The 12767-nt window shown below is 42.0% G+C and overlaps 4 protein-coding genes and 1 long non-coding RNA gene across 6 annotated transcripts in view; 2 read left to right on the top strand and 3 right to left on the bottom strand.

The window, feature by feature from the left end:
- The window catches only part of LOC135334167 (selenoprotein K-like), a 148615-nt gene that overhangs the window by 34987 nt on the left and 100861 nt on the right, over nt 1–12767 (top strand). The gene's annotated exons all lie outside the window — the stretch shown is intronic.
- Nucleotides 1–12767, top strand: part of LOC135334164 (selenoprotein K-like) — a 95030-nt gene that overhangs the window by 59723 nt on the left and 22540 nt on the right. The gene's annotated exons all lie outside the window — the stretch shown is intronic.
- LOC135334125 (uncharacterized) overlaps nt 1–12767 on the bottom strand; it is a 54601-nt gene that overhangs the window by 19854 nt on the left and 21980 nt on the right. Inside the window, exons 13-14 of one of the 2 annotated variants that reach the window (XM_064529184.1) lie at nt 3220–3332; nt 3002–3166 (exon numbers count right to left, since the gene is read on the bottom strand). The exons of the other annotated variant lie outside the window; for it this stretch is intronic. Of the exons in view, the coding sequence (XP_064385254.1) occupies nt 3002–3166; nt 3220–3332 (278 nt within the window). The remainder of the gene's footprint in view (nt 1–3001; nt 3167–3219; nt 3333–12767) is intronic. 2 annotated transcript variants of the gene reach the window in all.
- On the bottom strand, nt 166–1043 carry LOC135334171 (uncharacterized). Its single transcript, XR_010394208.1, has 2 exons — nt 633–1043; nt 166–373 (listed from the first exon to the last, which is right to left on the bottom strand). It is a non-coding gene; the product is annotated as an uncharacterized LOC135334171 (long non-coding RNA).
- On the bottom strand, nt 4460–7633 carry LOC135334161 (ankyrin repeat domain-containing protein 16-like). The gene is made up of 6 exons (XM_064529237.1): nt 7474–7633; nt 6524–6622; nt 6080–6178; nt 5302–5402; nt 4819–4917; nt 4460–4554 (listed from the first exon to the last, which is right to left on the bottom strand). Exons 1-5 carry the CDS (start codon nt 7603–7605, stop codon nt 4896–4898), a joined length of 453 nt encoding a protein of 150 aa, XP_064385307.1. The 5' UTR covers nt 7606–7633; the 3' UTR covers nt 4460–4554; nt 4819–4895.

Raw genomic sequence — 12767 nt, 5'->3', positions numbered from 1 at the left:
ACATAGTCACCGTGTTTCTCGTAGATGATGGTAGGGCTCCACTAGGTTGTGGTTGACACACTCCACCAATCCCATCCTCGCCTTGACCTCCTCCTCACACACTCTAATTAAGAGAAGAAATATTCAAATGACAACCGACTTATACGCCTGCATGTACAGTGAGTAAATGGTAGCAAAGAAATGTGACTTCCCAACAGAAGTAAATCTGCTATTAGCTACTACAAAACTAGCTCACGTTAACAACCACTTGTAATTAAAGTGGCCAGATTGTAAATGTGTACATTTTAAAGGGCTAGTATTGAGACAGTACTCGTCACCTCAGTGACAATGGCATGGAGGTGAACTTGGCACACACCTCACGCACTGTACAACACTGTAACATTGAATCAGTAGCACATAGTCATGTCACACAATTCATGTGTATGATAAATGCATTATCAGTCCTTGAGGTCATTGTTATGAGGGGGCTTGTAAGCTAAGCTCTCGTACAATGTAGGCAGGTAGAGGATCACATACTTCTGACTCACAAATGCATCCCTAGTATAAATTAGGAGCATTCAAATTCTACTCACAAGTATGGATCCATCACAAAACAGATTATGTTACGCTACACATGTACTATGTAAGTTTACCATTCTCTTGGCAATGTTTGAACACTTTACTAGCAATGTCATATTTCCTCATTCTTAGGAGTAGTTTCACAAGATCTAGAGCTCTGTAAGTTGCACCAGCATGCAGGGTCTCTTCTCTTCTTTGATGGTTTGGTGATTTGGTAAAGATCACCAATTCTATTATTATTGCTAGTTACAAGGAACAGTTACAGCTGGAATACACACACACACATGCACACACAAACAGATGACTGTGTGCCCCTGCATGGACCATACGCATCAAGGCATAACAATCATGAGGGAGCATGACAGTACATGACCACGTGACTCACAATTCATAGTCCGATTACATCATCCAAATAATAATTATACGTGCATTCAAACTGATAAAAATACAGGTCCATCACAAAACAAATAATACGCTAACACATGTACTATGTAATTTTACCATCAATTGTTCTTGGCATTGTTTGAACACTCTCTGCCAGGCCTGTAGTGTGGATAGGGTGAGGGTCAGCAAAGGAAATGGTGTACGTGGATTGCATACAGTTCAACAAAGAGCTCCAGAGTAAATAAGCTCCTGACAGTTAATATTACAGTATACAACATACACATGTACTGAGTTTCATCTAGGATGAACATTTGTGTGAGGATGTGCGGTAGAGCGCACCGCACAATTGTTGAATTGTTGGGGCCTACACTCACCATCCGGGTTTCATCTAGGATCAAAAGTTGGGGGGGGGTGGCATAATGTTTGGCCACGCTGTTGACCACACCCCCTATTACATGCTAATGCATCACAGTGTATAGTGGCATATTGCACATCATAGACAGTACGTAGATTCTACCTTATGACTGTGGTTACATGTACCTACATTGTGATGATGTCAATATTCTACAAGGAGGAAGCTGAGTATTTTAGTGTGATTGTTCATCCCTGACCCCCGACCCCCCCCCCCCACTAGATGAAACCCTGAGTCCATTATATGCATTATAGTAGGGCAGAGATAATAGTGTACATATCACAGTGTTTAATACAGTACAGTCTGGTTGTTGTTGAATAAATTGATGATGCCATTATTCCGTTTTTGGGGGGAAGTTTTCTCCCCCTGCCCCAAACCCTGCCTGGTACAATGTATTCTCACCTTGACAGTCTTCGAGTTTGTCCTCGGCCAACCGTCCAAGCTGATGAGATAAAGTCTCCATCTTAGAGAGACTGGCTCCAATGTTGCACTCCTTGACAATCTTTCTGGCCAGTCGACGAATGGACCTAACATTTGTCCGTATGGAGTCAGTGTGGGCTGTCAGCTCACTCAGAGAAGATGACCTGAGGTGGGACATATTGTGAATACAGCACTACCATTAAAACAGTAGACGTCTCACTGAAGTGCAGCTGTCATTTTCTCCATTAGTGACAGTACAGTCTCCACAGTAGAGTCAAGCTGTGAGGTGGTCATCTCACCAACTGTTCTCCTCAGTACTTCAGTGGCTTCCTACAGAAGATAATTAAGCAAAAAGAAATGAGATTGCCAACATACAGTACTGTAACATGGACATGCATACAATGTAGGTCAGCCAAGCAACATTTAGCAGTGTATATACACGGTTAATTGTGCTAACTCACAGCTATAATTACAATGTAAGTACGTACAAAATAAACGTACATTAATGTCCACCACAGTGCTGGCTACAGTCGGAACCTTCCGTGCAACGCCAGCCTCAACCTGAGGAAGCAGGTACACTTAGACTGTGAGAATCACTGTGTTTCAGTGCATAAAGCAAAATGTAAATACTTAATTGCATCAACTTCAGTTGCAAACTGATTATTACCCATTTACAGCTAAACTGTATATAAGCAGTACATGCAGGATACCTGTATACAGTCCGAGCCAGTGACCACACCTCTCACACCTCCTGTACAATATGGAGACAATCAGTATAACAGTTTGGTCAGGTTCTCATACACTAGTACTCAACAGTGCAGTCTAGGAGGGAGGTGTACAAGCACGCATGATGGTATACAAAAGAGGAAAATTCTATTAATAGGGTAAAATTTAGTTTGCCAAAGGTACCCACTACACCATTTCAAGAGGCTACACTGTACAAACGTGAATACCTGTAGTTTAGTAGTATCCACAGCAACTTTGGGGGTGAGTATTTTCAATGATAGGTGAACTTTGACCTGTGGCAGTAGTCCAGACAAGGAGATGGTACAGGTGGTTCTCTTGGGAGCATTCTTCTCAGGAAAGAGCCTGCAGATTATCCTGGGAGGGTAGTCGTGGAGATCCTCAGGTCTGTACTTCTCCATCTCAGGCTGATCCACTCCACTACGCAAGATCTGAAAATGAAGAGAATGTGATTTCAAGAGTGTATCCAACTTCACATTTTACCAATTCCTTGTCTGGTTCCACAGACCATCCCTGCACTGGGTGAATGTTGAGAGTGGCACACATATCAACAAACGTCAGTGGTCCTTGAGTTGTCCTGTCAGCCGCTTCTCTCAAAACATTGGGATAGTCTCGTGGGATCAACACTATATCAAGCGTCTCCAGAAACTGTACATTTAATAGATACATAAAATGAGCACACTTCAATTGAGCAATCTTACCTTAGCGTATAAGCTCCCAAAGAGACTGACAGCAATGATGGCTAGCCTGTCCCCAGTTGTGTGTGGAGGAGACCGGTAGACTCTGACAGTGTAGAGGTTACTGTTAGTCTTGCCTGTACATGCATTATGTTAAAATAGAAGTCATTCACATTTTCAAATATTCACCTTTTTTTCTTCTTTGACCAATTTTAAAGAAGTTCTTCAGTCGTGTGCCCAGCGTCAGTCTCCCAGTGTTCCCTCCAGGAGAGAACTCTGACCTCCCCTTGGGTATTTCTTGGTACTCATAGACACTATGAGAACCAGATCTCTTGGGAGACGAGTCAGCCTGGAGAAAGAGGAGGTCATCAGCTTCTTGTTGGGTGGACACTCGTACATGATGCTCCATGCTCAGGGTCATCTCTCCGTTTAGACCTTCACCAGAAATCAAGTAGGACGGACTGGCAGACTGAATTCCCTCAGGCATCACAAACACATCCTTGGGGGCAAGGCTGGGTTGGACTTTAATGCTCACAGAGGTCCCTGCTGGGACAGCATTAGCTAGAACAGTCACTTGAACTCCATTATCAAAGTCGGCATGGCCACCACTCGAGGTAAACTCCTTCTCTTGAGGTTCACCATAAAAAGTGACATCAGGGTGTGCGGAGGTTTGGTGCAGGGGATCTACACAGGAGGTAAAACACACAGAACCATGTGCTGGATACAGCACAAGCACACACTTACATCCAGGTGGTGTGGAGAGGGTTTCCCCTGCTGCCCTGTTCTGGTAGACTGGCTTCTTCCTAAAGAAAATTAATTCATTAATTCCTAATGAAAAAAAAACGATATATTATTCATATGTACGTGTACATCATTGATCTTAAACTTAACACCCATGATTAGTGTTAGACTGGCGGTGACAGCCGCCCGAGCGCGTGTAGCGCGAGCGACTGGCAAACTGCCTATCAGTCACTCGTCTCAGCGGAAGTGTAATAGATCGTATGACACTACTAAACATGAATATCGTTATAGATAATGTGGTTAAATTTTGCTATGAGATTCAGCTACTATGGAATGCACTGAATCCCCTGAAGTGTAAGTGCGGTTACAATTACAGGGCTAATATGACGTTGAGCAATCTGATAGGCTGCAATGCTCGTTGCAGCTGAGACGAGTGACTGATAGACAGTTTGCCAGTCCCTCGCAGTACACGAGGGGCTGTCGCCGCCAGTCTAGATTAGTGTGTGCATTATTGAGGTATGAACTCACATGTGATTCAGCAGCTTCTTCCAGCAGCTTTATTATTGAAGGGTTAGAGTAACCTGATTCTTTGGCTCTCATCAGAGCTGTCCGTCCATCCTGTGATGATTATCACATGAAGGGATGAGACGTACATTGTAAGAGGTAAAGTGGTCTAATACGTATGACATGTACTTTGCTGACAGAGCAATACCAGCAATGGTAATTGCTATTAATAGGTTGGTTATATCTGTTTAGGTACAAATGACAGCTCTGTTCAGTCATTAACTACTGTAAGAGGTATAGGTGTACAGTACATGTAAAGCTGTTTGTTAAGTATAACTACGCAACTATATATGTACTCTATAAAGTACATGTGCTCACTTTATTAGCGCAGAGAGGGGAAGCCCCAGATGAGAGAAGCTTCTTCACTGTATCTACACGTCTCCAGAGGGCTGCCATCATGAGTGGAGTGTTCCCATCCTGCAAGAGTGGAGACAGTGACAACACAATATGAATGTACACTGACATTCACTGCTCTACATTTCCAACCACATCCAACACAAGCACAAAAGTCATACGTATTAAGCCAGCTAGTACAGTACATGTTAAAAATGGCTGGTACATCAGTTTAAAGCAAAAAAATTAACAAGGAAATGAACATGACATGTAATGGTCAGTACATGTACTTAACAATAATGTACAGTACACCTACAACTGCATGTACTGTATAATGTGTTACTAAGGTAACCGGTGATTTTAATTGAATTACCAGCAATCTTTGTAATTCAATGTAATAATTCCAAATGATGTGATGGTCACGAACATGCTGCCTATAGACACATCAGTTTAGTATCAGATACTCGCCTTGTCAGCCAGGTCCACCACTGCTCCTGAGGAGAGCAGCTCTCTAATACAGTCAGTATGACCTCTATACTGGCTGCCCTCATCAGTGGAGTCAACCCATCCTACAAGAGTGAGAGCATATAGTAACTTTTGACAATACATCTGTGTGATAGACCATAAATAAAGTAGGAAGGAGATTGGCAACAAGCAAAAACGCAATTAATCCATGATGTGCTTGTTATTAACTTTTTCATCTTTTGCAGCCCCCATTTATAAAAGTACACAGGAAATGTATCCATGTACACATGGATACAAATAAGATAAGTAGACAAAACATATTAATAATTGGCTACGGAAATCAAATGCATCAAGGATTGAACTTTATACCAGTTATCTACATACAACCAAATGTAAATGATCACATGAGTTACTTCCGTTGCTAATCCCTTTCCTTTACTTTATCTATGAATAGACATGCACCCAGTCTGGATCAGTGAGTCAGTTTAAGACACTAAATGCACAGGGGGATGTAATTACCAGAACACGTACCTACAACTGTACATGTATGTAGCGCCTATAAGAATATTAAAGCTGCTGCATGGTGCTCAGTGTTCAGAAAATGGAAAATACCGGCCACATCAATGGCTGTACATACAAAATTAAGGACATGCAGTACGACACACTAGTAAATCATGTCAATGTTAGTGCCTTAGGGATCTCATAGGGACCCACAAGCAAATGATGTGATGGTCACGAACATGCTGCCTATAGACACATCAGTTTAGTATCAGATACTCACCTTGTTAGCCAGGTCCACCACGGCTCCAGAGGAGAGCAGCTGTCTACCACAATCAGTGTGACCTCCACTGGCTGCTTCTATGAGTGGAGTCCACCCATTCTACAAGAGTGAGAGCATACAGTAAATTTTAACAACACATCTGTGTGATAGACCAGTGAAGGAACGGGATTGGCAACGAGCAAAAAATAACTATCTGTGATGCGCTACGCTATTAAAGTGTATTTATCTTTTGCAGCCTCCATTTAACAAAAGTACAGTCATTAAAAAAATGTACAACATACCAAGGAAATGTATGCAACTTAACGTAAAGAAGCAAGATAAGCATAAAAATATGTGTGTGTAAAATGCATACTGCAAATAATTCCTTAATTATTATATATCAAATGATGTGATGGTCACAAACATGCTGCCTATAGACACATCAGTTTAGTATCAGATACTCACCTTGTTAGCCAGGTCCACCACGGCTCCTGAGGAGAGCAGCTCTCTAACACAGTCAGTGTGACCTTCCCTGGCTGCCCACAAGAGTGGAGTACACCCATCCTACAAGAGTGAGAGCATGCTAGATCATAAAGTAAAGGAAGAGGATTGGCATTATTTACTATAATAGAGTGGTTGCATCTGACGTCATCCACCCATGCACGAAAGTACATAAGGCAGTTTATTAGCTATGACCAGACCATTTCCACTATATGCGTGGTTAGGTTTACACAATAGGCATAACGAAATCATTATGAACGAACTACCGTATAGTGGGAAATTTTTGCAGGTGTACATTTTTGCTATTTGGCTCGAGAGAGCCCTCAGAAATGTTTGTGGGTTGTAATAATTATTTGTTTTTCAATGCCAGGAAACCACAACCACCAGTTTTAATTTTCACGTCAACTGCTGTCTCTCGAAAAACGCGAAATTTTGCACCTCAAGAAAATTTCCCGGCATACGATAGTTCTTTGAATTGTGCATGCTCATTGGTGACCTTTACCACAAACTAGATGAAATGACCTCCTCTAAAAATACACTCGGTTGGAAATAAGCGAGTTAACCTAACTCTAACTCTAATTCAGCAGATTAAATCCCACACATAAGCCAAAATAATACTCACAATTTCCCACAAACAAAGTCCCACAATTTTCCATGGAATTCTTCCACAGTTTATATTCTGGTGACAGAGCACATGCATCAACTATCTATCACCACAGTATGGTTCTGAAGTGGTTTGCTCACTCATTATATGGAACCTGGAATACGGCTGTATGGTGACCGAAGATCTTACAGGTAGACAGGCAATATTTGGGAAAGCATGGAATCAAGCGACATCGAAATCCTTAAGAGCACGACAAATTAATAGCAACCCATGCACAGCTTCAACTCTACATACCCACAAACCAGCTTACCCTATCCACACTGTTGACATCATCTCCCCTCTTGATGGCATATTGCAAGGCACTAAAGTCACCATTCCTGGCAGCCCTGTGTACGTGTACGTCCATTTTCCTAGCCTTCAGGCCTGCTGACAGCTTGCGCATGCACAAAATTACCCCCTCCTACTGACTGACTTTCATTAGTATCGAGTACAGGCCGCTTACAAACCTCCTGTCGTTTTTTGTGGTTGGAGGTCTGACTACGAATATTTTACCCACGAATGAAGCGACCTTGCCTACCTTACCTGCAGTACAAGCTCCAAACCACGAAAATATTACCCATGAAATGTCTGAATATTGCTGAACCACGAATATTTTGTCCCCCGAAAATTACCCGCTATACGGTAACTTTTATCAATGTCAGCAGTCTTATAAAATATATACTTATTCAAGACACAAAAAATAAACAAACACACAATCATAATAATAATATACATACATGTACATATATATACGTGTAGACAAACTACGTGTAAAATTGCTATCTAATTGTGTGACCAAGTCAGTGTGTAGTGGGTTGAGTCTGAGAGTGGAGACAAACTCGTGGTACTTGTGGGGGTGGTGTTTGATCACACCCAGCAGGGCAGTGTACAGTCTGGTGGCCTTCTCTCTCTTGGTCTCATTCAACTCGTTGGTTTTCTCAAGAATGGACACAGTGATGAGCTGACAGGAGAGGAAGTCCTCATTAAAATCACTCAGTAATTAATTTGGCATGTGAGCTAAACAGTGGAAAATACTATGTCAATGCAACGTTTTGCAGTTTATTTACTTACGATAAACCAGCTGTAGATGTTCAATGTAGAGTGGTCTCCGGCACCAAGACGAGTTCCCCTCCTTACGAGAACTCAGTCTGTGGGGAAGGAAATGAATTTACAAGCTTGAAAAAAGTCATTGTGCAGCCGTTTAATTTAATTTAAGGAGTATAATTTAGGCTGCAGCTAGCTATAGTGAAACTGTGCATTTAGCTAGCTCTACTTACGGTGACCGGACCACTCGGCTGCTAGACTCGCAAGCCGTCACTGTTCGCGTGCAACAGTGACGGCTTGCGAGTCTACTCGGCTGCAGGTAGCAGGGGCGTAGCCAGACTTTTGAGACAGGGGTTTCTGCAGAAAAATCAGCGGCGCAATAGCGCCGCGAAATTTTTTTGGGCACGCCCACTTCCGGTACCACACCCTCTTGATTGGGGCACACCTACTGTTATTGACTATCTATTGTTCATGACTTTTTTTACATGTTTGTGAGAAGCTAGCTAGCTATAGACGTAACATACTAGGCATGCAGGTGCCAATTGTGTATTGCTAGTCTAGCTGAGCAACAATTAAATGTCATTTACCTGAGAGGTTTCATGTGGCTGAGATTGTTCTAAACTTGTACACTTCCTGAATAAAGTTGTGCTTAGAGCTGAGTCTGAGAATACTGGAGCATTCAGGATTGATACTAGATCTAGAACTTAAGTCTTGGTCTTCTTTGTTTGAGGTAGCTAGCTAGCTGTGAGACTAACTAGCTGAGACAAAGCCAAAGTGAAACGCTTCACGGTGCTGCTCTGATTATTGATTTGCCACGTGTGAAAAGATGGGCAGGGCTGCATGATTTCAATTATAGGGAGCCCTGCCCAATTTTCTCAGCAGCTCCTGGGGGGGGGTTTCTGGGCAACCAGGAAACAATGGTAGCTACGCCCCTGGGTAGCATTGTGGGCATAAGAACTTGTTTGTGGCCCAGTGATGCATGTGGTGGTGGCGGATCATGAATCATATCTTGTGGCATCTCTTTCTTCTTTCCCTTCATACTTGCAGGAAAACTTTCGATGCACAGCGAGAGTGATACATATACATGATCCACCTGATGAACTTGAAGAAAAGGGGGAGGGGGGACCTTCGGCCTTTGAACCTTTGTCTTCCAACGCTGGACCGTCTGCTAATTCAAAACCCGGCAGATAATGAAAAAGAAAACAATCGCCAGAAACAATGAATTTATATTGCGGCTATAAAAAGGTACCGGCTCAGTCTGCAGGTAGCATTGTGAGTAGGAGAACTTGTCTGTGGCCCAGCTCCTCTTCCCGAACCGGAGAACGCTCACTATGTGCTTCTTCGTTATCGACTGCACAAGAACCATAATAATTATATTGATGTGCTAGCATAGCTGAAGTATGAATGCATCCTTACTGCATAGATCTAGCTAGAACAGAACATCTAGATCTATCATGCAAAACATCAGATCTATCATGAAAAACTCACTGGATTGCAGCATAGATAGTAGAGGAAGGGGATTGGAAACACAGGCAATTAGCACTATTCACAAGGACCGTCCTTGCTACAACCTCAATTATAGCCGCAACCATGGATGCAGCTTAAAGTGCTGAGCTTGCAATAAACTTTTTGTGCACTAATATATTGGCAGTTTATACTAAACTAAAAGCTTAAGCAAGCTTATGATCATGCATAGACAACAATGAACAATCAATAAAAGGTATAAGCATGGTCTAAACATAATTATACATGAATTATCAATGTTCTTCCAGTGATTTCTCAGTCCAAGTTCTTGCCACACGTACACATCGACACTGCGGTGACAAAATCAGAGCATGAATAGTGATTTTCAAAATCTAATGGATTGGAAGCAATAATATGGACATTAATCTTTAATAATGCCGAGTCTCTAATATAAACTCAGCTTAATTATGGAGATGCTACCCCGCAAAGATGGCTAGTGGAAATCAACATATCGGCCAATAACTCAAGAAGTATATGCTATCCCCACTTCCAATATAATATAGCTGAAGCAATAAAATACCATCATTATACTACTACTATGATCATTCATTTACAATAGATGCAATTCATAAGTCAGTTCTTACCCCACAAATAAAAAGAAGAAGCTAAGTGTTGTAATATCTTCAACGCGCACGGTCCCAGAGGCCTCACGGTGCAAGCATAAGCTCACGTGATCCCGTTTCTTTTACATGTACTATTGGGACCAGGCCGATTAAAATATAGATTCGAGGCTAGGTCCTTGTAGCCTCTACACAGGCTCTCCTTTTTCTGTTCTTTATCACAATCTTTATCATAATCGTTCAATAAGATAAAATACTGTATTAATCATTCAATGAGATAAAATACGGTATTAATTGGAGGAATAAAGAAAGAAATAGACGTAGAGTTAGGAAAAAGGAGAGCCTGTATCGGGAAGTGAAGGGTGAAAATGAGCGTGGGCATGCTGAGCTAGAGATGTTGGACTGCCCACGCAGAGATCTATGACTAATAAAACTTTGCCTGCAGCAAGCTGGACATGGACTTGGAACTGGAAGTTTGCAAGCACTATAGCTAGCTATACCTTAGGCTTAGCTAGATGTTCTACTAGTTATGTGTTCAGATTATATCAGACTATGCACCTTTTCTTGTGTCTTTCTACATACTATAGTCTACTGATAGTATAGATCTAGTCATCATTATCATATAGCAGGTAGCTACTTCCACCAGAGCTGGCCACGCTGGTTCTCTGATCTGACTTGCAGCACAGCTTGGTGGTTGTCTCAGTACGTACAGTCTTATTAATTAACTCTGAATGCGTGGGAGAATATCTTACGTGATTGTGGGCTACATATCGCCCACGTTCATAAAAATCCTTGTGGATCACGCGATTTCCCGAACCAGGCCTTACTTTTTCTTTAACTGTACGCCCATTTCTTTCTTTGCTGCCTCACTATGTCTTTCTTATGATTTATGGATGAACAGTGACAACAGCAAGAAAAAGTAAGGCCTGGGATCGAGGCTAAGGTCCTTGGCAGTCAATGACTTTTGATAGTCTCTATTTTAGCCGCCCTCTAAAAGTTGGGCGGCCTAATCACGGGTCTGTGTTATAGAGGGCGACTGATTCATGAGACAATATTTCTGCACAGTTTCTGTCGCTGAATCTGTTGACAGCTAGTTGTGTTTGGTGTCTATGATGGTTACTGGACCAGCACATAATACCCATAGCTAGATTCGCCTAGATACAGTCATGTTCTACTGCTGAGTCAGCAAAAACAAAAAGCAATTTGCCGGTGGTGGTGCTGCCGGCGGCGTAACCATAGGTGGTGCAGAGGCCATTGAGCTCATTGATAGTCGAGTAATGATGAGCTCCGATCCCGTGTTAAATTTCCTCAGCTTCTTGCTGCAAAGCCTACTAATGCTCATAGTCCATGCATTGCGCATTAGACCCCTCCCGTGCGCCCATGCAATACCGGATGTATATTTTTATTTTTTATTTTTATATTAATTTTGGTACAGGGACCAAGAACTAGTTGTTCGCTGGAATGCAGATACTTCAGCATCTTTTAATGTTTCGAATGTTGTACGTCAGGGTGGTGTTCTCTCTCCAATCCTTTTCACGGTTTTATATTGACGAGCTCCTGCAAAGACTATCTCGACTCGGAATTGGTTGCCAACTTGGTGGGCACTCTGTCTGTGCACTTGGTTATATGCTGACGATATAGCCCTTCTGGCCCCCTCACCATCTGCCATGCGTATCTTATTGAAAGAATGTGAAGTATTTGCCTCTGAATTCGATATAACTTTTAATGCCAGCAAAACTCAACTTATTTGTTTCAGCACACTACCTAACGGAGTATTCAGGTTCAATGAAGTTGCTCTTCAATTTACAGACATAGTGACCCACCTTGGCCACACCCTTCATCGCAAGTTGGATGACGAAGTTGATATTGCACAAGTAACTTCCGCTATGTGCAGGAAAGCTAACTACCTGCTCCATACATTTAGTGGGTGTGATATGAGAGTGAAAACTAAGCTAATTATGACCCACTGCCTTTCACTGTAATTATTATGGTTGTGTTTTGTGGAGAATTGACAGTAAGAAAATTCGTGCTCTTGAAACCGCTTTTAACAATATTTTGATGAAAATTTGGAGATTGCCTCGTCAATGTCACACAAGAATTCTCCACTGTGTTGCTAGAGTTCAGAGTTTGTTTAATAGAATATATACCAGATCTTTTTTTTTACTTCATTTCACGTGCTTTAGCATCGAAATCCACCCTCATTAGATCGGTTTTCTCGTGGGCGTCTAGCCATGCATTCACAGCAGTCGGGGCTAACAACCTGATCAAACGGAATTTTATAAAAGTTTATAGCAGTGACGACATGGTTTGTGCGGACTTTGTTTGGGATGTCAAGCTTGGCCGCATTTCATTCAACTCGCGTGATGAAGATACATCAATGATAATTAACTCTATCTGCTGCGATTGACTTTAAGTTGGACTAACAATTCTTGCACTA

The sequence above is a fragment of the Halichondria panicea genome, chromosome 3 (assembly GCF_963675165.1).
Source record: "Halichondria panicea chromosome 3, odHalPani1.1, whole genome shotgun sequence".
Taxonomy (NCBI): Eukaryota; Metazoa; Porifera; class Demospongiae; order Suberitida; family Halichondriidae; genus Halichondria; species Halichondria panicea.
This window is presented reverse-complemented; position numbering and strand designations above follow the sequence as displayed.